Source organism: Manis pentadactyla, chromosome 16 (assembly GCF_030020395.1).
Source record: "Manis pentadactyla isolate mManPen7 chromosome 16, mManPen7.hap1, whole genome shotgun sequence".
Classification (NCBI taxonomy): Eukaryota; Metazoa; Chordata; class Mammalia; order Pholidota; family Manidae; genus Manis; species Manis pentadactyla.
The window spans coordinates 37362526-37389323 of NC_080034.1; the positions used below are offsets into that span (position 1 = coordinate 37362526).

Genomic DNA, 26798 nt, shown 5'->3' on the forward strand with positions numbered 1-26798 from the left:
TCCTAAATCCCAGGTTTTTCTAATTCAGAGTTTAAGTTCCTTCTACTACACTGACATTTTTCTAATTTGTAACAATACTGAAAATAATTTTTTGATAAAATTTACCTAAGTTTCCAGGTATAAAGGGAACTAATAAATAGAAAAATATACAATATAAAAATAAACACTAAAATTTTAAAACATAAAATAGATGTTATGTATTTATTCACATAACTTTCCTTTTAACCACAGTAGGAAAGATAAACATTTTTTTGTGCTATCTGGCACATAAAATACGCTCATTAAACATTTTTGTTTACTTATAAGTTTTTTCAGTGCTTACTGAGAATTCCCATTACATCCTATTTTACCAGTTCCCTATCATATGCCCAGAAAATGTAAATATTGTCATCTTCTACCTCTTTAACAACAACTGGAACTTTATAGTAAAAATTAGCCATGGCTAAAGATTCTACATTTGGTATGTCTTAATTCAATAAATCATTATTTATTTATAATGCTTTGTAGTTCACACATATGATCTAATACTCACTGATTTCAGCAACCGGATTTCATCTAGTGCTGTTTCAGTATAATGTTCAGCACTTTTAACTACTTTCATTGCCACAAATTTCTTCCCCCTAAGAAACAAACATAGGCAATTAAGACTAAATGTACTGCACCTACTTTAGGAAGCTAAGATCTATAACTGGGAAGGAAGCAGTGGCAACAATACAAACACTGATTTCATGCTTCTCTGTACTCAAACACAGGTTACTTCTTTGGGTCCCTCATACCTGTTAAAGGCCACTAACCAGCCAAATTAAACTTACAGGAAGAAGAAAGTCTTTTCTCAGGTAATGTCAGTCACCAAACATTTTTTGTAAGTTAAAATCTATCTTTTGAATGTCTCTCTGACCAAGTAAAAGATGAAATGGGGACTTAAAAATGGGGAAAACGCCACCGAATCAGAAGTACCCTGTATAACTGGATAGCAAAAGCTAAAAGGTTAAAAGCTGTAATACTTTCTTATAATAAGCCAGAAGAAATATTTGGGTGAAAACAAACTGGTAAAGTGCCCAGAGAGGAATTATACCGTTGCATCATAGATAAATGGTACACTTTTAGGAACTTGTCTAATGTTAATTGCCTGTGATTTTTATGTAGAGAAAATCTACGTATGTATGGCTGAGCAAATCTGTTAGCAAAATAAAATATAAGAAAATAAATAATTTCACATAGGTTGGCCTAGGACATCATCTAAAAATTGAGCTCTACTCCAGTGAGAAAAATTATGAATTTACATACTATATATTCATTGAATGTTTATAATGCTTTCAATCTGGGAGTTCCAATTTAATCAATCTTTTGTGTCTAAATGTGCTTCTTCACCAGAAGAAAAGTCATTTGCCCAAGAACATATAAATTATCAACAACAAAATTTTTATTTAAGAAATCAGTCTAGAACTAGACTGAAGGCTGGCTCATCTCTGGAAAAATTAGACAAAACTTTTAGGCATCACCTAATTAATTATTTTGCAGGACCACTAAAACTTACTGAATATCCCATGATAACCACACTGTTGAAAAGTGTCCCCAGCCCAACTTTCGGATCACATGATATCTCCCATTGAATAGATCTCCGATTTTCACAAGATGATAACCTCCTGGAAGAAATAACAGGAGGGAACAGCAACTTATGTAGCAAGAAGAGATATTTCACATCCCATTTATCAACATTTATACACCTTTGATCAAATAAAAATGGTTTCTTCTGTACAAACAATTCAACAGAAGAAAATTTTAAGTCAGCCACATAGTAGTATTGAGCTCATGTTACAAGGAAAAAGATTAATTAATGATTTAGAGAAAGCATGTGATACCTTGTAGAACAATCCATAGTTACTTAAAAAAAATAAGTCTTCCTCAAACAAAAATAAGGCTTATGTATCACAATTTTGTTGCCCCTTAATAATCCAATATATTTATCTAAACATATAAATCTATTACTGTTACAGTCTCAGGATGTTTTTTATATTAATGAAGTCCATTTGTTTAACTTAAAAGAGAAAACAGAGGGTTTGCTTCTCTAATATACAATGCAGCAAAACAAAAAAAAACAGGAAGGCCTGAAAAGGCTGCCAACAGTGACAGGAATCAAGGTATCTTCTTCACATCTTTGCCTGCTGAGAATAAGAGCCAGATTCTCCTAGATAATAAGATATTCTGTTCTACATTCCTATCCAAGAATCCTATGAGGTCTCCTAAAGAAATAAAATGTATCAGGCAACTCTGACACAGTTTAGGTACCTATAATTCCAGTTTAACTTATCTTAGTAATCATCACTGTGGGGGAAAAAAGTAATGAAAAGGTATTTTTCAAAATTCTACATGCCAAATCTTTTCATTAGTTACTTCTGGGTGATAGCATTACAGGTGACTTTTATTGTCTTTTTGTTTAATGTTTCTAAATTAAGGTAAATATGTGTTATCATTTTTAAAGAGAAAAGAAGTTAAAAACAGATTTAATATAAAATTAAGCTTTAGTAAGTTAAGTCAAACTGAGAGGAAATACTGTTTCCTATATTTAGAGAAAAGGATGCCATAAGCAGAAAGCATCAAAACTGTTTATACCAACAGACCAAACATTCAAGTGAGAAACCACATATACATGGATCCTGTGTTGTTTGCTATCTCCTTACAGAAAGCCTTACCTTTACAATAATCATTGGGATCTTCCTGTTCATCATCATCAGATCCCAGAATCTCCTCCTCCTGTTCTGGTAGATCACTCTCAGAGTGGGGAGCAGAGCCTCGGTGCTGAGTTTCAGATCTAAGAAATAATACAAACATGTTCATTCCATATGGACAAAAGAGAGGCAGAAAGCGTCATTTTCAAAATGTCCCAATTTAACAGATAATATAAACAGAATATTTTCTAATGGTAGTCTAGGAAAACATTAGCTATCACTTTACCTCATTATTAGGAAAATAATATTAAACAGTCAGTCATGACTAAATAAAATCTAGAGTATATATGAAAGTAAAAAGGGGAAAAATCATATGAACTCAATATCCAAACAAAACTGCTGATAAAAGTATTTGTGATTATAGATACAAAAAATACAGAATAGTGGAAGAAAATCAAATCAAATAGTTTTATCAGCTAATGGTTCAGATCAAGATTTTTGGTGACCATTTCAACCTGATTTGATCGTTGGCACTTGCTTGTTTGTCCCCCAGGGAATATAAAAGTTAACTATTAATTGCATGATTTAACGTGTTCATTCTTTTTTTTTTTTTGAGAAGGCATCTCTCATATTTATTGATCAAATGGTTGTTAACAACAATAAAATTCTGTACAGGGCACTCAATGCACAATCATTCATCAACCCCAAGCCTAATTCTCAAGTCTCCAATCTTCTGAAGCATAACAAACAAGTTCTTACATGGTGAACAAGTTCTTACATAGTGAATAAGTTCTTACATGGTGAACGGTGCAAGGGCAGTCATATCACAGAAACTTTTGGTTTTGATCACACATCATGAACTATAAACAATCAAGTCAAATATGATTATTCGTTTGATTTTTATACTTGGTTTATATGTGAATCCCACATTTCTCCCTTATTATTATTATTATTTTTTAAAATAAAATGCTGAAGTGGTAGGTAGATGCAAGATAAAGGTAGAAAACATAATTTAGTGTTGTAAGAGAGCAAGTGTAGATGATCAGGTGTGTGCCTGTAGACTATGTGTTAATCCAAGCTAGACAAGGGCAATAAAACATCCACGGATGCAGAAGATTTCTCTCAGAACAGGGGGGTTGAGGTTCTAAGCCTCACCTCTGTTGATCCCCAATTTCTCACCTGATGGCCCCCCTGCGACTGTGCCTTTCTTAGGTTGTTCCTCCCTTGAGGAATCTTACCCGTCTCTGGCTAACCAGTCGTCTTCCGGGGCCATACAAGGAAATGTAAAGTTGGTAAGAGAGAGAGAAGCAATATTCTTTGAAAAGGTTAGCTTTTTACTTCTTTGCAGATTTATGCCCTGTGGCTTCTATGCCCAACATTTGTCTTGAGGTGTCTTTACCACTTGGAAGAATTATGATACTCGGTAGTTTTCTATATGAGGCATGAATTCTACTAAAGGGTTGTAATTAGGAAGGAAGAAGAAAAGCTATAGAAGTAGCAGGCGGCAGAAAACATGGGAAGATTGATTATTTCTTTGACATATCTTCTTGTAGAGTAACATAAGCATGTATAGGTTTTAACAAACTACTAATTAAATTGCGTACACACATTAACAGAATAGGAATACAGATACATAACAAAAGCAGACCTACAATTACCAGTCATATCCAGTGAAACCAAGAAAACCAGTTAGGTACTCTAGGCATTTGTGAAAACTTATCAATGATATGATGGATATTGTCTAACTGAATTTGAATAGTTTGAGAAAAATCAGACAAATTAAAACAACACATTCCTGGGAACTGTTCACATCCCATATGTTCTTTTAACAGTAGATAGTCTATAGTCGCACGATTTTGGAGCACTGCAACTTGCACTTCTACTAATTCTTGGTTGAGTACCAACAATATAGATCCAGTCAAATTTGTTGTTTTACTGTATGCACAGGCCAGCTTAGATATCTCCTTCTTCATTCCAATGGCAAGTCCAGGAACCGGTGGGATGAATGCAGCTACAACTGCAACAGTGCCAGGATCTTTGTTGAAGTTTTTTGATGGTCATCTTCTGGAATGACTCTTCCAGAGGATGTTGATGTTGGAAGTTCTTCATATCGTATCTTAATTCGTTTTCTGGGTAGCCAAATTAGGCTTTGATCCTTTGTATAAACACAAACAAACCCTTTGCCCACACTTTGATATGACCTTTATACCATTGTGAAGAACCTATTGGAGATCACCACACAGAAACCCCTTCGCAAGGCGCTGGGTTCTCGCAGGTGTGGATGTAGTCTGGCTGTTGTCCTGTGTCTTCTGGTCTCTCTTTTAGGAAGAGTTGTCTTTGTTGTATTTTCAAAAATATATGTGGTTTTGGGAGGAGATTTCCGCTGCTCTACTCATGCCGCCATCTTGGCTCCCCCTCAACGTGTTCATTCTTAATGATAAAATGTCTTTGGTAAACTAGTTTGGAACTATTTGTACTATTTTCCTAAATGGAAATAATGAGTCTGAATGAACATTCCCAAATTTAAGATTAAGAAGGATTTCTAAAACAGATTCCCTGATTTCAAACTTGGTACCTTTTACAATTAAAATATGATTGTTAAGAATAACCACAACTGTGAAATTTCTGAAAAGTAGTGAAATAAAAATATGAAAACCAGATATGAAAATGCTGGAATATTAGAATTCCACCAGTATATCATGGGGCTAATAATGTTAAAACATTATTCTGTAAAGATCAAACCACTTTTGGAAGCATATATCTGCAAAGAGTAGTTTTTAGTCACAAAACTGAAATTATTAAGTACCTTCCTAAGGGATTCAAGACTGAATATAAATTGCAAGTCACAATGTGAAATACAAGTCTCCACCCTGACATGTACTCATACAGAAGAAAATGTCTTATTCTAAGTCAATAGAGAAATACATTACCTAAGGGGAAAAAAACAGTTTTTAACTTTTACATTTCATTTTAAAAATATACTTAATTTATTAATTTTAAATACACACCACACACACACACACACACACACACACACAAAATATCTTAATGTTCAGTCATCTCTGTGTTGGATGTCCAGTTTCCTCAATCCCAGTCTTCCTCTTTTCAGATTTCTTTAATTTTCCATAATGCATATTTATTAGTAACTTCTGGGGAATGAATGCATTGGAAGTAAATTCATTAAGATCTCTTTTATCTTTATCCTCATCCTTGACTGCCAGTCTGGGTATAAAAGAAACTGTTGCTGCCTTCTAGCTTTTAGTGGTGCTACTGACAAGTCTCATCAATGCCTTCTGGCTTCTGGGCCTCAAAATAGGGCTTTTTTTCTCCATTGAAGGTGCTTTCTGTGTCTTTAAAGGATCTTCTCTTTAATCACCATGTCTGAAATTTCCTGACTTACTTCTTAAAAAATCCACCTTGCTAAGTACTTCCTGAGTCTTTGCAAACCAGAGAGTCATTCAGCTGTTGAGAAAATTTCCTGCATTTCACTGAAAATGTAATCCCCTTCATTTTGTCTACGTACTCTGAAACTAATTTTTTTCAGATACTGGACTCTGGTCTACCTTCATTAATTTTTAAACATCTCCTCTTACTTTCTCTCTAGATTTTTTGTTCTATTTTCTAGATTTATATTCCTTATTTGTATTATCTTTTAATTTTTTACCATATTTTAAATTTTCCACATTTCTCTTGAACATTCCTTTTTTACAGATTCCTACATTGTTTCAGTGACCTTCTTTTACCTTAACGATATGATTTATATCCCTGATTCAAAAAGATATATGCACCCCTATGTTTATCACTGCACTGTTTGTAATAGCCAAGATATGGAAGCGACCTAAGTGTCTATCAACAGATGAATGGATAAAGATGTGTGTACATACACAGTGGAATATCAGCGAGCCATAAAAAGAAAAGAGATTCTGCCATTCGCAACAACATGGATGAATCTAGAAGGCATTATACTTAGCGAAATAAGCCAGGTGGAGAAAGACAAGCGCCACACGATCTCACTCATCTTGGTCACTGCATCCTTCAGCGGAGCGGCTCTTCTGCAGCTCCTGTATCTCCCTGAAGTCCTCCCTTAGATCCTCAGTACTTTTCCATAGATCCCTGAGTGCACTTAAGACTTTGTACTTTAAAGTCTTTATCAAGACGACTAGTCATCTCTGTTCCATTTAGCCCTCTTTCTGGTGTCGTATCCTGTAGTTCTGTTTGGAACATTCTCCTCTGCCTCCTCATTTTGTCAGAGTTTCTGTGTTTCTTCCTTTTTATTAGATGGATCTGCTATGCTTCCTGGTCTTGGGATGGGGAAGGCATCCTTGGTTCCCAGAAGCTCAAGATTCTTCTCCAGTGACTTGTTCTCCTTTGTGGCGGAGCCCAGGTTCCTGTTGGTGGGCAATGGGCAAACGGCCTTTCTGTCTCAGTCTGCTGAATCTAGCAGTTTGCCTCAGGAGGCCCTTTGTGATCAGAATAGTGACTTCTGCCTGGCTCACGGTGGGGGAGGGGTGTGGTTGCATGGCAAGTGGCAGTGGTAGGGCGTGCTGTGGCAGAGAGGTGCATGGGCGCCCCCTGGCAGTGGCAAGGTGTACAGCACTGGGCCTGGCTCCCTGGAGGGGAGGAAGGAACTCTCAGAGCTAGCTCCTGGAGGTGCTTCTCTAATTAGGCTGAGAAGGCTGGGAGTCTCCCCCTGCCTGTCAGGCAGCTAAGTCTGATGCTGCTGGGCTGAGTGGGCTGGTGTGCTGGTGGTGTGCAGGGAATCACCTTGGGGCTGAGCTGCCAGTGCAGGGGATGGAGCATCTGGGGCTTCTGAGAGTGCCCACCCTATTGGGTCAAGGGAGGTATGGGGAGGTCTGGTCTACCTGCCCTTTCTTCTGTGGAGAGCTCAGTTCAACCCTTGCCTGCCTGGGACCCCTCCCACTGATGGCAAGTCTTTCAAACTGCTGCCTCTATATTGGGTCTCAGTGGGACCAGTGAAGAGTGCCTGTCATCCACAGTGGCTGGAGTCTCAGCCTCCCAAAGTGTTGCAACTGTCCCTGGTGTCCAGCCCTGCTAATCACCAGAACCCAGTGCAATGTGGCTTTGTTTTCCAGAAGCAGATCTCTGGGGCCAGGTGTGCAGAATTACTGATGCCTATCCCCTCCATACTCCAATCCTCTTCCTCCCACTTGTGGGCCGGGAAGTGGGAAGGGCTTGGGTCCCACTGGATTGCAGCTCTGCCACTTTACCCTTTCTGCATGAGCTTCTCTTCTTCACCAAGTGCAGGTGATCTGTCCTGCAGTCTTCACATTATTTTCAGGCTTAGTTGTAATTGCTATAGTAGCTTTGTTGGTGTGTGTGTACAGGAGGAGGTTTCCACCTTGCCTTCATACGCTGCCATCTTTTCCCCCCTCTATATTTCCCCCATTTAATAACAAAAACAAAAACAAAGTCTACTATTGATCTACTAAATTGGTTTATGACCAACTAGTGGGCTGGATTTGAAAATAGTCCTAGGAATTACTTTTAGCTTATTTAGTGAGATAAAATTCACATGCTGCAAATTCATCAATCTAATTTGGTGGTTTTAGTATAATCACAGAGTTGTGTAGTCTTACCACAACCTAAATTAAGAACATTTTCATCACTCCCCTCAAACCCCAACCAAACCCATTAATAGTTAGTTACTCATTATTACAGCCTTCCCCCAGGCTCTAGAAACCACTAATCTACTTTCTGTCTTTACGAATTTGCCTCTCCTAGACATTTCATACTAAATGAAATCACACAAATGTGGTCTTTTATGACTGACTTCTTCCACTCAGAATAATATTTTCAAGGTTCATCCATGTTGTACGATATTATCAGTACTTCATTACTTTTTATGGCTGAATAATACTCCATTATACAGATGTATCACATTTTATGTATCCATTCATAAATTGACAGGCATTTGGCTGTCTCCACTTCTTGGCTATTATGAATCTTACACCTCTATGAACACACCAGAGGAAGCATTTGCCATAATGTTCAGAGCAACACTGTTTCTAATAATCAAAGCATGAAAAAATGTTCATCAAGAGGAGAAAGGATAAGTTATGGTACTTTGATACAATGAAAGATTAGACCCAACAGTGAAAAATGAATGAACTACATGGGTCAACATGAATGAATTACACAAACATAAGATGGAGTGAAAAACAGCAAGTTCAAAATATGTATAACGTATTACTTCAATCCATTTAAAAAAGGAAATGGCCAGTATATAATTAAAATATAAGGAAATACAGAACTGCAACTAGTAGAGAAATAATTCCTTGAGATCTAATACATAGTGATTATAGACAAAAAGAAACCCTGTATTACACACATTAAACTTTTTGAGACTAGATCTGAATTGTTCACACCAGAAATGATTATGTGATGACACAGAGGTGTTAGCTTATGCTACAATGGCAATCACACTGTACTATAACTGTATCAAGGTGTGCCTGGAATATGCTGTACACTACATTATGTTGAATGTATACTACATTATGTTAATTACAGCTCAAACAAAAAAAAGCTGAGAAAAAAATTAAGAAAAATAGAACAATAAAGAAAGAAATACAGAACAAATTCAGGGCAACTATCAATTCTACAGGGAACTATACTAGATGTGATTTTGGATGTATATAGGGACATTAGCTTGTGGTAACGAGATTTTATTTCTTAAGCTGGACAGAAACTATCAGTTTATCATTTATTAACTTACAATCACTATTCTTTTTTTCATGTATCTTAAATATTTTATTTAAAAAAATACTGGCTATGATTGCTGCCAAGTTCAAGAATGAATCCAACACATGGCTGGCTTGTTGAGATTTTTGCTAAAACACATCCCACACTTGGCAATCTTGTTGACCTTCTCCATCAAGCCACCACAAAAAGTGACTTTGTATAGCCTCTCTGAGGTACACAAAATGCAAATGGTGGGAGTGTGGTGGTGAGGGAGGGAGAGATTATATTTAATATTTAACTCATGAAAAAATCTGTACCTGCAAAAAAATTTTCTATAGTTAACTTAGTTCTGTTTGTATTAGGGATATTAAACAGTTTAAATAAATGAACAGTATACACAGAGAATTTAAATAAACGAGCTTGATCTAAATGTGTATATTTGAATGTATAACTTTATAGCCATTTTTTCCAAACACATCCAAAGAAAAAGATCCCTAAATTAGACATACTTCAGAATAAAATGAAAGTATCTTAGTAGATGTTGATTTAAAGAACAAATGAAATAAAAAATTCTAAAGTATTTAGAAATGAGTGGGTTACATGTTATAAAACCTGTGATATACCTCTCAGTTTTACTCAAGAAAATTTATAACCATGAATATACCAATTAGAAAACAGCTGTTATTAAATAAAGAGCTAGAAACAGAAGAAGGAATAAAAATATTAAAACTCCAAATCAAAAGTTAATTGAAAAAGATTAATAAAATAGACAAGCCTCTGGCAAAACAAATTTAAAAAACACACAAGAATATCATAGTCATGGAGATTAAATAATTGACCCACCCCTCAAGCCCAGAGGTTTTTAAGGTCAACTACTACTACATTTTCAAACAAGGGTTAATTGGGTAGTTCTCATAAAGTGTTTTAGTGCATCCTTAGAGTTGGAAAAGCCTTCCAGTTGATTTGAGATCACTAGCATAACCTAACATCCAGAACAGAGAACACCACACACACGTATGCCATGTACACACACAAGAAAGAGAATTGCTGGTTAGTCTCACCAATGAACTTCATGTACAATTACTGAATATTGTAATATTCACAAGCAGACATAAAAGGTTAATTCAAACTCAGGAACTCTATTAATGTTATTCATTATTTAACATGCATACAGAAGAAAAACCATATAAAAATTATAAAGACATTTGACAAAACAGGATGTATAAACTCTTGGTAAACTAGCAATAAAGTGTAGAGAAATTTATTCAACTTAAAGGTACCTAGTAGGAATCCAGAGAAACATACAAACATTCCCACAAAAGATAGATCTTTTACAATAACAGTTTTATGGCAACTTTTCAAAGTTGTACTGGCAATCTTTGATAATAATTTAAGGTAAAAGAAATCACAAATATCATGATTACAAAGTGGCTTTTACCTAGAAAATTTGAGAAAAATAACTTTGAAAAAAATGGTTTTTTGAAAAGTCAGTATAACCAATATAGGGTTTTAGTTAAAGAGGCTACAAAAATTACCATACAAATTACAAAAGCAACTGTGTTTCTACACATCAGCAATTACCAATAAAAGACGTCATTGATAAAAAGCAGTAAATTTACAAGAGCAATAAAAATATCTTTAAAATCTAGGAGTACAAAAAAACACATGTTTGAAGGGTATATGATACCTTAAACAAACAAACAGGACAGCTATAGAATATTCCTAGATGGGAAGAATCAAAACGGTAAATGTCAGTTTTCCAGAAAATAATCTATAAATTCAAAGCAGTCTCAAATGAAATCAATAGGATATTTTGTAGAATGTGACCAGTAAAATCTCAGAAAAGGATAGCAAAAATAGCCAAGAATTTTTTCAAAAAAATAGAAATTATTGGGAACTTGACTTCCAGACACAGCAAGACTGAATAAACAGCTGGAGTAACTAAAACCCTGTAGAGCACTGGAAATGGATTAGAATGAAATCTAGCTACAGACTATATGGTAATTTATATTGGATAAACATGTCATTTCAAAATAGTGGGAAAACCACAAACTGTATGTTATAATCATTGGGAAAATCAGTTATTTGGGAAAAGAGTCCTTCTAAGAGGGAGGCCAGAGTGAGAGGTGATGACAATGTGGCCATGAGCCAAGGAATGCAGGTAGCCTCTAGAGGCTGGAAGACAAGGAAATGGATTTTCCCCAAGAGCCTCCAGAAGGAACACTGCCTTGCTAACTCATTTTTAGACTTGTAACATCCAGAACTGTAAGATACCTCTGTTATTTTAAGCTACTAAATTTGTGGTAATTTGTTAACAGCAGCCATTGGAAACTAATACAGCTCTCTAGCATTACTCAAACTAAAAATAGCATGTCAATTCAAGAGAAGATTCAAATGGTCTACAAACACAATGAACAAGGTCTCAGAATCAACAGCAACAGGGAAACAAATTGAAACAAAGGTTACTTTTTTTTTCCCACTGACCAGGCAAAACTTAAGAAGGATTAATTTCACACGTTGACAAGGATTTGGAGGGAGTGATTGGGCATTCTTTTATCCTGTTGATGGGATTCAAATTGGTAAAGCCCTTTGAAAGGTAATTTGGCAGTTTAAAGGTTAAAATATATATAACCTTTGACTTAGTAAGTCCATTTCTGGAAGGCAATAATTATGGAATGGTTAATAGCACAGACTCTGGAGGGTGGCTGTTTGAATACGAATCCTTGTCCTATCTACGGGATATGTGACTGGGAGTCACTTCAGATCCCAAGCCTCAGACAAATGTCTCATCTACAAAAGGGGGTAAGAGCAGCTGCTGTGAGATTCTGACATTTAATGTAATGCTTAGTAGCTAGGTAGTGAGCGCTATTAGTAGATGAATACTAGGTGTTATTAGTGTATTCTAAAGTACGTACACATATTTAAAATAACCATGTTGGTAAGGATGTGGAAATTCTGGAATGCTTGTGCACTGTTGGTGAGAATATAAAAATATTGGCAGCTGTTACGGAAAATAGTACGGTTGGTCCTCAAAAAATTAAAAATAGAATTACCAAATAATCCAACAATTCTTCTGCATATACATCTTAAAGAATTGAAAGGACTGAAAATGTTTAATGGATAGAGTTGCAGTTCTACAAGATAAAAAGGTATGGGGATGGAGAGTGGTGATGGTTGTACACAATGTGAATGTATTTAATACCACAGAATTGCACACTCTAAAATGGTGAAGGTGGTAAGCTTTTAAATCTTTTATCAAAATTTGGAAAAAAAATCAACATAAGGCAAAAATAATATATATAGTGTGATCCATTTAATGTTCTTAAAATGTATGTAGGTATATATTATTAGTATACAAACATAATGAGAGTTTTCAAGTGCTCCCGGTGTTCTGCCCTTGGAAAGAGTGAAGGAATAAGATGTCAGGGAATATCAAGAGAGTTCTCATATTTTGTATAATCTAATACTCAATTGTTGGAACCTTTTCCAATGAGAATTACTCATGAAATATTCACTTCATTTAGAAAATAAACAGAATTAAATAAAATACATCTCATTGCTAGGTTGGAAAGAGTGCAGGGAGACTGGACTGTTACTCTCTTACTCAAGTTTCACCTTCTGTCCAGCATCATTTCCTGTCAGAAAATGACCCTCTACACTTTGGCAAGGCTGCCAATCACATGGACCTATCCACCCTACCTCCTCACAGGGGTGGTCACACGATCCAAGCAAGATCTAGAATCCTCTTGGGGGAAAAGATGGATGCTAGTGAGGTAGGGCAGGGACATGGGACAAACATCCTGATAACTTTTCCTGCCTATGATGAAAAATGCTGCAATATAAATAGTACAGTAAAAACAGGAGGGACTCCATCTTAAGGCTAAGATTGCATTTTAAAAACCAGGGAGTTAGGAGGTAAGATTCCTAACATATTCATTGGTAATCAACCCTACCTTAAGGCAGGGTAAGCAGCCCTAACTGATATATTCCCAGTGCTTGAGGGTAATCACTATCTTGGAGAAGAACAGGATCAATAAATTCCTTGTGTTAAATTTACCTTACAGAACTATTTAGAGGACTGACTGTGGATAGTGACATAACATCTCCTACCAGAGACAGACAGACATGAGACCACATGTCAAGCCTATGCCACCACCACCCCTGCTGCCCTTTGCTCCATTCTTGAAAGCTTTGAAAGACAGAATCCTAAGCCCTTAAGTGCACCTCCTCCTTGAGGCGGCCTGCATTCCCCTTTCTTCAACTGTGTACTTTTTGCCTTAAATAAAGTACTTAAATAAATACTGCTCAATTTTTTGTGTTTTGTCTCTGCACTCTTCCAGGTAAGCACCTTTGTTACTTTGCTATTTCATTCTATTTTCTAGACATAAGCACAAGTCTTCCCTCTCTCTGTCCTACTTCAGACAGGTAAAGTAGGGAGGGGCTCCTGAGATCTCTGACTTGGGCTTGCAAGTTCCTGTTGCCTGGGTGACCCAGACAGGACTGCAGCTGTAGGATCACGCTTTTTAGTAGCCTGCCTGAAAATCTCCTTTCTTTGCCTTTGGGAAGTTCTCAGAACATATTCTCACTGCATCCAGTGCTCTGTGGCTCCCCCAAATCCTGGGGTGGTAGGGACCTAGTTCCCACGCTGTGCAGATTCAAGGAGACACTGGATGCCAGGTAACCCTGGCTTTAGGAGCTGGCAAGGGATCTGCCCCATGCTCAGCAGGAGTTCAGTGAGCTTCCTTTTCCTCCCTCTGTTCTTCCTTGCTCTCTGCTGCCTGCAAAGCAGCTGCCATTCCCTGCTATTCTTGCTTTAATGAATTCCTTCCTGACCTGTTCCACCTGTTCAAAAATTCTTTCTTGTCCAGAGTCAAGAACCAACCCTACCTGTCCAGGATGAGGTTTCACTTAGTGTGCAGGGAGAGACCTCCCCAGATGCAGCTGCCTGGCAACACTGAGATCTATTTCTGAAATCTTCAGCATTAAAGACCAAGGAGCTGCCAGAGACAATTATGGCTACCAAGTAGGGAGAAAATGTCTAAGAATGAAGTCAAAATACAGGAAAATAAAGCTAAGACATTCATTTATTGGCTAGGAGTGGAGAAAAACAGACAAATCCAAGGAGATACATCTGGAGTCTAGCATCACAGACAGCTAGTTGCCTAACCTATTAAACTTCCTGGATACAGCCTAAATAAGTTTGAATTTGGTTACCTGTAGTAAGACTAGATAAGATACATACATATGCATACATAATTAGGTAATAATCACAATAATTTTGAATTATCTCACTTCTATTTATCCTAAAAATCAGAATAAATACACACACATACACACACTTTACACCGATGTCAATTTCCTGATTTTGAGACAGTTACAGAATAAGCAACCATTGAGGGAAACTGGATGAAGGTACCTGGGACCCTGTACTATCTTTGCAACTTCCTGTGAATCTGCAATTATTTTAAAATAGAAAAGTTAAAAAAATTGTTGAAGAAAAGTAAGATATACACAAAGATTTACAAATGATGGTCTTCACAGCATTTATTACAGCAAAAAAGTAGAAACAAAAACTTCATGATGGATTGAACACATATATTTATATCATCTCTCCATCCAAAGCCAGTAAAACTAAAATAAAGGATTAAAGTTTAAATATACAACAATGTAGAGACAGGGAGTCCTGGCAAAATCTCCTAGGAAAAAAAGGGTAGGGTGAGCTAAAATGGTAGCGGGAGACAGCCAACTTTTGATAACCTGATTAAACCCTGGACACATAGCTATGGTGGAAAGTAAGTGTGAGGAGGGATGTTAAAGAGGGAGATTAACCGAAGGTTTGTACAAACACACAGCACAGCAGATAGCCTGGAATTTATCCTGCAGGGGAGAAAAAAAAAAGGAGGGCTATTCTCTCTCTAAAAAAAAAGAACAAAACTGTACATAACAAAGGCTGTCAGTGTGGATGCTGGTACCCCAGAGTGAAGTATTGCAGACTCTGGTACCTAGCATCACAGACAACTCCCTATCTATGCACCTTAAAGAAAAAGCCTTGCTAGGGACACAAGGCTTTTAAACAAGTCTCTAACACTTCATCCATAAATATGAAAAGATGACCAAGGATCACTAACATCTGAGGAAAGCTTCCTACCCAAAAGACAGAGGCCAAGATAAATAATTGGAAAACTGATCTTAGAAAAGAGAAATGCATTCAGGATAAACACAAATTTTAAAACTAGTTAACATGAATCAAGAGATCTTAAGTGATAATGACTTCAAACAGAATAAGGTGCTCTAAAAGATAATTAAAGAGAGACACTTTAGAAAATAAAGGTTTCTAAAAGTAGAAAATCACCTATGCAAATGATAAATGCACCAAAAAGAGATGAGACAAAGGCTATCAATCCAGAAGGCCCAACATCTGAATAAATGGGGTTATAGAAGATTTGGAGGGGAGAAATTATTAAAGAAATATAAGAAACATCTGGGGATTAAATGCAATCTCCATTTAAATTAGAAGGGCCCTCCTGGTGCTAAACAGGATTACTTTTACCTACATACAGATGAATTATTAGGGAAATTTCAGGATCCACAGTTAAGAAGCTCCTAAAGGCTACTAGGAAGAAAAAAAAAGTTAAGTAAAGAAAAGGCAATAATCTGACTGGCATCAAATATTTCATCAGACACCAGGATTCTAGAAGACCATTTTTCTCAGTGACTTCTTCATTTATGAGGAAAATAATTTTTTTATCAAGACTAACTCTCAATAGTATTTGAGGGCAGAGCTTTTCAAATATGGAGAGATACAGAAATTTAACTTTCAATCACCTTATCTGAAGTTACTTGAATACAGGACACATGTAAAACTGAGGAAAAGAACATAGGCTAACAGATAAGCAAAAAAGGAAGGATCCAAAAGAACTACTGTAAAAAAAAAATCTGAAATCCATTAAATCTGAACTGGAGCCACAGACCACAGGGCTTTAAGAGGAAGGTTGGGAAAACAGAGGTAAGTATGCTTGAAACTTTGGAAGACACTAGCAACATGATGAAGATGACACAAGGGGGAAAAACAAAATTTCTAAGCAAGAACAAAAAGCCAAACAAAAAAAGGATAAAGGCATATCCAAATAACATAAATATAAATTATTGACTTTTCTATTTTAATCATCAACCTAATTAAACACACATCTAGGAGTTGACTGTAATACTTTCCAGAGACCTTGGATGGCAAGCACTATCTTCATGCTCTCCCCCTCTGCCATGCTCGAGTGCCACTGCCAGTGCGCTGGTTTTTAAATCCTGCACCCTGGTTTTTGCAGCTGCTGCTGACTGGACATCCCTTGATCACCAGTTCCTGGTGGCCAGGAGGGCTTTCATTCCTGGGTCCCATGGGGCTAGGGTAATTGGAGAGATGGTTCTTGGCAGGCTGCCACCCCCCAGGGGACTGTGCCACCCCCCAGGGGACCTGAGACACAACCCCTAGTCTTTCTGTGAAGGAACCCTCTTGGCCTATGTGGCCACTTCTATTCAACATAGTATTGGAAGTTCTAGCCAGAGCAATTGCAAATAATAGGAAATAAAAGCCATCCAAACTGGAAAGATTAGAAATAAAACTGTCATTTGCAGATGACATATTGTACAGAAAGGACCTATTGTAACCTAAAGACCACTGAAAAACTGTTAGAACTAATAAATGAATTCTGTAAAGTTGCAGGATATGAAAATCTGTTGCATTTCTATATACTAATAAACTATCAGAGAGAGAAATTAAGAAAACAATTCCACTTAAAATTACATCAAAAAGAATAAAATACCTGGGAATAAGCTTAACCAAGGAGGTGAAAGACCTGTACTCTGAAAAAAGATAACAAAGCACATTATTTAGCATGCTTGAGGCACCACACTCCCTGATTTCAAACTACATCACAAAGCTATTGTAATTAACAGTATGGTATAGGCATATAGACACATACATAAACCAATGGAACAAAACAGTCCAGAAATAAACACACACCTTTATAGTCAATTAATTTAAGACAAAGGAGCCAAGAATATACAATGGAGGAAGGGTGGTCTTCAATAAATGCTGTTGGGAAAAATGGAAAGCCATATGTAAAAGAATGAAACAGGACCATTATTTTACACCACACACAAAAATTAACTCTAAATGAATTAAAGACTTGAATGTGAGCCTGAAACCATAAAATGCCTAGAAGAAAACAGGCAGTAAGCTCCTTGACCTAGCTCTTGGTGACTTTTTGAATCTGACACTGAAAGCAAATACAACAAAAGAAAAACAAGTGGGATTACATCAAACTGAAAACTTCTGTACAGCAAAGGATATCAAAAACAAAATGAAAAGGCAACCTGCTGAATGGGAGAAATATCTGCAAGTCATATATATCTGGTTAAGGGGCTAATACTCAAAATATATAAAGAACATACAGCTCAACAGCAAAAAAACAAATTGATTAAAAAATGGGCAGAAGATGATTTTTCCAAAGAATACACACAGATGGCCAACAGGTACATGAAAAGATGCTCAACAGCATTAATTAGGGAAATAAAAACCAAACCACAATGAGATACCCCCTCACAAAGTTAGAATGGCTATTATGAAAAAGATAAGAAAAACAAGTGTTGTTAGCAAAGATGTGGAGAAAAGGGAGCTCTTGTGTTCTTGTGTCCTATTGGTGGGAATGTATATTGATACAGCCAATAAGGAAAATAGTAGAGCTCCTTGAAAAAATCAAAAATAGAAATACCATATGCTCCAGCAATTCCACATTGCACCCAGATGTTCACTGCAACATTACTTGCAATAGCTGAGATACAGAAACAGCCAATGTGTTCTCGAAGGATGAATGGATAAAAAAACTACATTTTATACATACACAATGGAATATCATTCAGCCACAAAAAAGTATGAAATCTTGCCATTTGTGACAACATGGATGGAACTCAAGGGCATTATGCTAAGTGAAGTAAGTCAGACAGAGAAAGACAAACACTGTATAAGCTCTCTTGTATGTGGAATCTAAAAATAAAATAGAGCTCATAGATACAGACAGCAGACTGGTGGTTGCCAAAGGTGGGGGGGAGGGAGTGGGAAAAATGGGTGAAGGGGGATATAAAGCCTAACATGGAAAAAGCTCATAAAAATCCTTTTAAATCTGGAAAAGAAATCTGAATTGTCAGTCTACAATTATACAGAAATAACCTACACATACATGATTGCTTGCAGTACAGAAATCTGTAGACTATCTCACTTTCAATAATGTTGAGCCCCTCTAAATTGGGCAAACAGACTCAGAAGTAGACCACTTCCCCAAGGTCACAGAGCTAAAGAATGGTACAATCAGGACTATAAAATGCAGGTCTTCTCACTCTATATCCAATTATGTCCTTCAGTCTCAAGAACTTCTTTTCAGGGAGTCAATTTGCTAATTCAGTATTGACAGATGACAAAACTACAGAATGGCACAGAATGATTCATGGTCCACTACCACCCAATTCAGGAAGGATCAGCTCTTTTTAAAAAGCAACATGCTTTTTACTTATCAATGTAACTCACTGAGCATTTAGGCGAGTATGACACCAGTAGGAAGAGACAAGCTTGACAGTATGCTTAGTTTGATAAAAATTGTTTTAGGTAATATTGCAGAAATTTGGGGGATCTGGGAAAGATCAACTATGATCTGCTGTCAAGTCTCTATTTCAGTTTTAAAATATATGCATTTTGTGGGAAATATTTTTATGTTAGTATGCACATACTTTTATGCAATTAATGAAGTCTTAAAAATGGTGTAAAATAATTGTATACCAAATTATTATATGTACACCCTGGGGTTGCTTAAAGCTAGCAAGTCTTAGAGCTAGCAGAAGTCCTCTGCCCAAAGCTCCATGTTACAGATGAACACTCAAACCCAGAGAAATTAAGGAAGTGCCCAGGTATAGGTAGGTAGTGGTAGTCTAGAACCTGTGCTATGCATTCCAGCTAAATGCTTTTTTCATTGTGCTACTAAGAAAACAAATAAAGAAGAGAAATCTTAATGGGTAAATAAAAAATAAATAAAATCAACCAATTGATGAAATACAAAATAATTGCTGTTACAGAGTAGAATGTAAGGTAATCAACCTAAAATTGTAAAGACAGAATTTAGGGCATAAGTGGGAAGGAACAGAGAGGAAAAGGGCAGGTCCACCAACATTCTCATTTTACAAGTGGGAAGTTAAAAGTTTGGGTAAAATTGCAATATTTCCAGAATGTCTCACCTGGCCTTAGTGCATCTCCGTATCAATAGGTGTTTTCAAGGGGTGGAGAGAAGTAGTCCATCTCCATATAGGTAATTACAATAGCTAATTACAAGGGGGAGTGAGGGTGTGTCTAGACCAGAGAGGTTGGGTGGGGTCCCTTTTTGCAGCCAGGTTGCGGGAGACACAGGCGAGCAGAAGTGGCTGACTGCTTATAAACAATAAACGGGATTCTCCCACTTCTCCCTTTGACTGATTTTGGTTTCAAAGGTAATCTGCCCTGGGTTGGGAGACAGATTTTCCCCCCAGAGTTACATGTGACAGTAGTTGGCAGGACCTCTCAACCCAAAATCTACCTTCATGAGTGTGACCCTTGGGCAGGCTGCCTCTAGAGATGATGGGGAGATGCCTGGAAGCCCCCCTGTGGATGGTGGGGAGGCCCCAGTTGCTATAGGGGTGGAGGGTGCAGTTTCACCCAGGAAGCCCCGTATCTGTAGGGCTTCTAAATGGGGAGTCCCTAGTGTGGAACTAGACTAGGGTAAAGCACCTCCCAAAAGGGGTGGGGCTTTCCCCAGAACTGGGGAAGAGTGGAGACACCGGAAGCTGTGGAATTAGCCCTCCATGAGACAGAAGACTGCTTAGAGGCCCTGAGTGGCTGTGTAGCAGCTGGGATTGTGGGACATCTGCTTCTTGAGATAGTGGAAAGGGTAAGAGGAGAGAGAGACTTTGGCAGGACAGAGATACACTTCAGCATCACCTGGAGAAGCTGGGTGATGACCCTATAGGATGCCCTTAAGAAAGAGAGACAGTATTAAGATGGGTCACGCTCCTAGAAGATTACTTGGCAGCAGCGAGGGAGGAGACATCAGGAGAGTCTACACTTAAGGAGCCAGTGGGGGTGAGGGAGGAAAGAGCAGTGCCTTCAGCCCCTAAGATGGTGGAGACCTCAGGAGAGGATGAAGGGGTGGGACTGAGGAGCGATCTGTTGTTGAGGCCACTGCCTGAGGCACCAGCCTCTCCCTTATTAAAGGTCTGCCCACTTGTATTTAAGAAAATAAAAAATGCAACTGCAGGCTCCTCAGGGGGAGGAGCCGCACCCTCCCCAGGTTGTGGAGCACTCCATGCTCTTCCCCTACACCCAAGCTGAGCTAATGGACACGAGCACCCAGTTTTGGCAGAAGCCATCGGAACCTGTGCCTACATGACTTTTGTGTCTTTGGGATATGCAGGTGGAAACATTGTTATGTTTGGGTTCTGAAACGGGTAGACTGGCTTCCCTGACAACTGACCCTTCCCTGAGGCAGCAGTGGCAAAGTGCCCATCATACCTCAGGGAATCAGGCACTTCTGGATTGGCTGACAGCAGCCCTCAGGGCAGTTTGGCCTATCAGGGTTATTTATCATACTTACCCACTAGCTGGAAATTGTATGCAGAGCTCCAGCAGGTGTTATGGGAGTTGGGCATCTATACTATGGACCCCCAGGGTCCCGATGAGTTGTTGTTCACCATAGGAATGAGAAATCTGGTGCTCCATACAGCTCCCACATCTCTCTTTGGGTCCCTATTGCTTTTCTTTCCTCCTACATAGGGCAACCCAAAAGTGAGGCTATTTGTACTTTAGCAGATCTGGGGGAGGTTGAAATAATAAGAGCATGGAAGGAAATACAGGCTGTGACTGAAAGGGAAGGTACAAAGAGCCCCATGAAGGTCTCGAGGACCCAGATGTGGGTTGATCTGATAAAGGCTGGGGTAGTGAAAGAAAAACTTGATGGGCAGCTCAATAGGATGTTAGAACTGTGGGACCAAATAAAGCCAGAGCAGCAGTTCCAGCCTCTGAGGTTCAGGACATGGAAACCAGAGGCAAAGCCCCTTGTCTGGCCTGTGTCCCTGCAAGACTTTCTGAGGAACAGTATTCAAGCTCCGCCTGGGCCCTCACCCCCACAGGAGGACCACTGGGCGTCGTGGATGACTGAGGTAGGGGTCAAGGCTCACACCCTGGGGGATGTGGTGGGGACCCAAAGGCCACGGAGTGGCATGGCACAGATGCCTATACTGGCCAAATAGGGTACATATTTACAGCAGCATAGCGTCCTCTCTACTTGCCCTTAAGTGGGGAACTCCAATGCTTTTTGGGGCCAGTGATGCATACCAATGGAAAGCAGGAAGAACTTGCTTTTGAACCACTGGTAGCTGAGAGTCTTTATGAGGAGGGAAAAGCTCCAACACCTGAAGATGCTTGGTATACAGACAGCTCCAGTCCTGGGCAGCCCCTGAAGTGGACAGCTGTGGCTTTCCATCATAAGACTGAGACAATATGGATGGATGGAGAGCAGAAGAGCAGTCAATGGGCTGAGTTGAGGAAAGTGTGGCTCATGATCACCCAGGAGCCCTCCCCTTTAGCTGTCTGCACTGACAGCTGGGCTGTCTATCAGGGGGCTTGACCCTGTGGCTACCAACATAGTACCACTGCAACTGGACAGTTGGTCACTGGCCCCTTTGGGGGCAAGAGCTGTGGCAAGACCTATGGGACTATTGTCAGATTAAGACAGTTACCATATATCATGTGACTGGCCATTTGCCTTTGGCATCCCCAGGGAATGAATGAGGCAGACACACTGGTCCAGATGCATTGGCTAGAAGGAAAGCCTACCTCTGATCTAGCCCAATGGTTACATCAGCGTTTTTTGCATGCTGGGCAAGACAATGTGGGCTGTCGCCCATCGGTGGGGCTTGTTGTTGACCTTTGAAGAAGTTAGCAGAGCCTGGCCTGGAAGGAATGCCTCATGTGCTCTAAGAGGCACTTAAATACCAAGTCCACAGCAACATGGGACAATAGTAAAGAGGCTGATACCCCTTGTAAGGTGGCAGACAGATTATATAGTGCCTCTGCCCATGTCAGAAGGATATCGGTATGCCATGACTTGTGTTGACATGGCTACTGGACTGTTGGTTGCTTTTTCTGCATGTCATGCAGATCAGCAAACCACCAAAAGGGACCTAGAACATTTCTTTGCATCCTATGGCCAGCCACAGGTGATTGAGAATGATCAAGGCACCCACTTTACCGGACATGCATTACAAAAATGGGTGCAGCAATTAGGAGTAAAGTGGAAGTTTCATGTACCATATAATCCTACTGGGGCAGGCATCATAGAGAGATGCAATGGTTTGTTGAAATCTGGCCTGAAGTCAGACACTACTAGTCTATGGGGCTGGTCAGTTCACTTACGGACAGTGCTACAGCATTTGAATGAGAAGCCCCGAAAAGGAGCCATGGGCCGTGTGGACATATTAACACACGTTGCTGCCTCTCCTATACAACTGTGTGTACAAACCAAAGATGAGTTACTGAAGCCAGAATATGGCCAGCAGAACAATATCCTGCTGCCAGCCCAATTGTGTTAAACCCTGGAGACTCTGTTGAGTGTATGTGGACTTTCTTTTTTTTTTTTTTTTTTCAAGTTCCTTCCTGCTTTATTTCCTCTCCTTGGTAAAATAGTAGCACATGGGAGGAAAATACCAGGCCCTGGACATTTCAACACATGGACCAGTGATGGCTGGCCCTTCTGGCACCTTGGGGAAAAGGCCTGGAAGCTGGCCTCCTGTACATTCAGGAGAATGGCCCCCAAAGACGATAGTAGTGTACCCAAAACATCTGGGAGGTAAGAGCATCTTATGGGAAAGTTTTGTTTTATCTTTATGGCTAGTGCATGTACCTTCCATAGCCCTATATATTGACCCATCTGTAACTCCCACAGGGAGTAGGGTGAAAGCCTGGTATACTAGACCAGGACAAGATTCCATTCCTACCACTGTCCTATGATAGGACCACTCTCTTGCATGCATCCTCCCTGATGGACAAGATTTGCCTATGCTGGTGTCATTAAAACATGTATCTTATCTCCCTTAAGATTATTTTCTGCTACAGTCCCTGTGGCTGGGACCCACCCCCTGGCTGCAGCTGCCCTGTGATGACTGCTTTGAATTCCCTACCAGTTCGGCTAATGAGACCACCTGTGGAATGGGCGAGCTATGGACTTAATCTGCATAGGACTTTGAACCTAGCTGAATCCTCCGGCTTGAGGATTATCATGATTTTATTGCTGTTGCTATTGTATATTGTTAGTCTGGTTATAATGCTCCAGTTACCTCACACAGGGGCCATTGTGGAAGATGGGGAACAAGACTGTTAGGTGAGATTTCTGGAGGGGTGGGCTGTGGGTAAATTCACAATATTTCCAGAATCTCTAGCCTGGCCTTAGAGCGTCTCCATATCAATAGGTGTTTCCAAGGTGTGGAGAGTAGTCCATCTCCACATCAATAGGTAATTACAAAGGGGAGTGAGGACATATCTGGACCAGAGAGGTTGGGTGGTGTCCCTTTTTGCAGCTGGATCTTGAGACACACAGACGAGCAGAAGCGGACAACTGCTTGTAAGCAATAAACGGGTTTCTCCCACTTTATTTCTCCTTTTGACTGATTTCGGTTTCAAAGGTAATTTGCCCCAGGCTGGGAGACATATTCCTCCCCTGGAATTACAATGATGAAGCCAAAAATAAAGGATTAAGTATATTAAAGTTATGAAGTAATCAAAAGTGGATCTAGACAGACAATATCAAGTGTTGGTGAGGATGTGGATAAATTCTTAGAACCCTCATACATTGCTGATGGAAACATGAAATGCAATCACTTTGGAGAACTCAATTCCACAAAATATTAATCATTAGAAACTACCATATGACCCAGTGATTCTACATCTAGGTACAGATCCAAGAGAAATGAAAACATGTGCCCCCACCCACCAAAAACTGTACATGAATGTTCACAACAGCATTATTCATAACAGTCCCAAGTGGAAACAATCCAAACGCCTATCAACTGGTGAATGGATTAACAAAAGGGGTACATCCATACAAACAGGAATGAAGTACTGATACATCCTACAGCATGGATGAATCCAACTGAAAGAAGTCAGTCACAAAAGACCACTTACTGTATTATTCCATTTATACCAAATGTCCAGAATAGGCAAATTCAGAGACAGAAAGTAGATTAATGATTGCTAGAATCTTCTGTAAGAATGGTGAGTGACTGCTAATGGGTTTGTTTTATTTTTCTGTGGGTGGAGGTGTGTGATATGATTTCTAAGAAATATGCTTTTGGTCATTCTGATAACCAAAATGTATTTCTCAGACATATTTGGTCTTCATCCACAGTTCCTAAAAATGTCTCAGAACCATAAAGGTAAAATAGGTGCTCTGTTATGTTAACAAGGAGACTTTCTGGACCCCACCCAAGCGAAGACACTGGTTGCCAGGGGGACCAACCATGTGATTAGAGAATGGGAATTTTCAGCCCCCAGGCTCCAACTCCTGGGAGGGAAGAGGGCAGAGGGGCTGCGACTGAAGGCTGAATCAGCCCAAGGCCAATGACTTAGTCAATCCTGGCTACGCAATGAAGCCTTCACAAAAACTCCGTAAGAATATTTTTCCCTTTTTGCATCTTGCTTCCCTGAGTGAGGTGCCACACTTGGGAAACCAAAACACTTCCATGTGCCACTGAGCCAGGCCCCAAGCTCCACGGGAATAGATGCTCCTTTACTCAGGACCTTGCCCTATATCTCTCTTCATCTGGCTACTAACTTGTATCCTTTAATTGGTAAACATAAGAGTTTTCCTGAGTTCTGTGAGCTGCTCTAGCAAATTCACTGAACCTAAGGGGGCAGTTTGTGGCATATGAATTCTATCTCAACCAAGCTGTTAAAAAGCTGAATCTAAATATAGTGCCTTATTGGAAGGGGGAGAGAAGAGGTAGGGTGAATTAAATCTTCCTTAATCATAGTAGGGAATGACGTTAACAGCTACAGCTGATCAATTAAGAAATAGCAATAAGCATGCTGGAGATGTGCATCTAAAGAAAAGAACATGAAACTAGCTGCTTGAGAGTGAGGGCTAATACTGGGGAAAGGGTGGGACAGTGAAGTGTGTAGCTTTTAATCACAAAGGCTTAAAAAAAATACACCAACAGATAATTTCTCTTGGAACAAACTGGAGACCTAAACATCCAACAAGAGATGGTTCAGTAAATTTATTGGCTGTATAAATCACCTTCATTTGTTTATGTAAAATTTGATTGCCAATTTGTTCACCTGAGGTAAAAACTATAATGGCTAAAAGTATCACCTGGTCCCTTAATTGATAATTCTATTTTGAATGCTTATTGTACTTGAAAATGTTTCTATGCATTGAGGAACTTCTGTAGTATATACTATTATCTTTTTTTAAAAGTTAATTTATCAAAGATGCTCCACATGGCTAGTCATCAGATAAATGCAAATTAAAACCACAATGAAGTATCACCTCACACCAGTAAGGATCGCCACCATCCAAAAGACAAACAACAACAAATGTTGGCGAGGTTGTGGAGAAAGGGGAACCCTCCTACACTGCTGGTGGGAATGTAAATTAGTTCAACCATTGTGGAAAGCAGTATGGAGGTTCCTCAAAAAACTAAAAATAGAAGTACCATTTGACCCAGGAATTCCACTCCTAGGAATTTACCCTAAGAATGCAGCAACCCAGTTTGAAAAAGACATGTGCACCCCTACGTTTATAGTAGCACTATTTACAATAGCCAAGACATGGAAGCAACCTAAGTGTCCATCAGTAGATGAATGGATAAAGAAGATGTGGTACATACACACAATGGAATATTATTCAGCCATAAGAAGAAAACAATTCCTACCACTTGCAACAACATGGATGGAGCTAGAGGGTATTAGGCTCAGTGAAATAAGCCAGGCGGAGAAAGACAAGTACCAAATGATTTCACTCATATGTGGAGTATATGAACAAAGGAAAACTGAAGGAACAAAACAGCAGCAGAATCATAGAACCCAAGAATGGACTAACAGTTACCAAAGGGAAAGGGACTGGGGAGGATGGGTGGGAAGGGAGGGATATGGGCGGGGAAAAAGAAAGGGGGCATTACGATTAGCATGTATAGTGTGGAGGGGGGACACAGGGAGGGCTGTGCAACACAGAGAAGACAAGTAGTGATTTTACAGCATCTTACTACACTGATTGACAGTGACTGTGAAGGGGTATGTGGGGGGGACTTGGTGAAGGGGGAGCCTAGTAAACATAATGTCCTTCATGTAATTGTAGATTAATGATA

General features: G+C 39.1%; 2 protein-coding genes across 2 annotated transcripts in view; one reads left to right on the top strand and one right to left on the bottom strand.

Annotated features, from left to right (window-relative positions):
* Window positions 1-26798, top strand: part of LOC118934853 (LHFPL tetraspan subfamily member 5 protein) — a 118614-nt gene that overhangs the window by 56416 nt on the left and 35400 nt on the right. The gene's annotated exons all lie outside the window — the stretch shown is intronic.
* SRPK1 (SRSF protein kinase 1) overlaps window positions 1-26798 on the bottom strand; it is an 82068-nt gene that overhangs the window by 31760 nt on the left and 23510 nt on the right. The window contains 3 exon segments of the mRNA XM_036894739.2: window positions 533-620; window positions 1538-1646; window positions 2694-2812. Of these exon segments, the coding sequence (XP_036750634.2) occupies window positions 533-620; window positions 1538-1646; window positions 2694-2812 (316 nt within the window).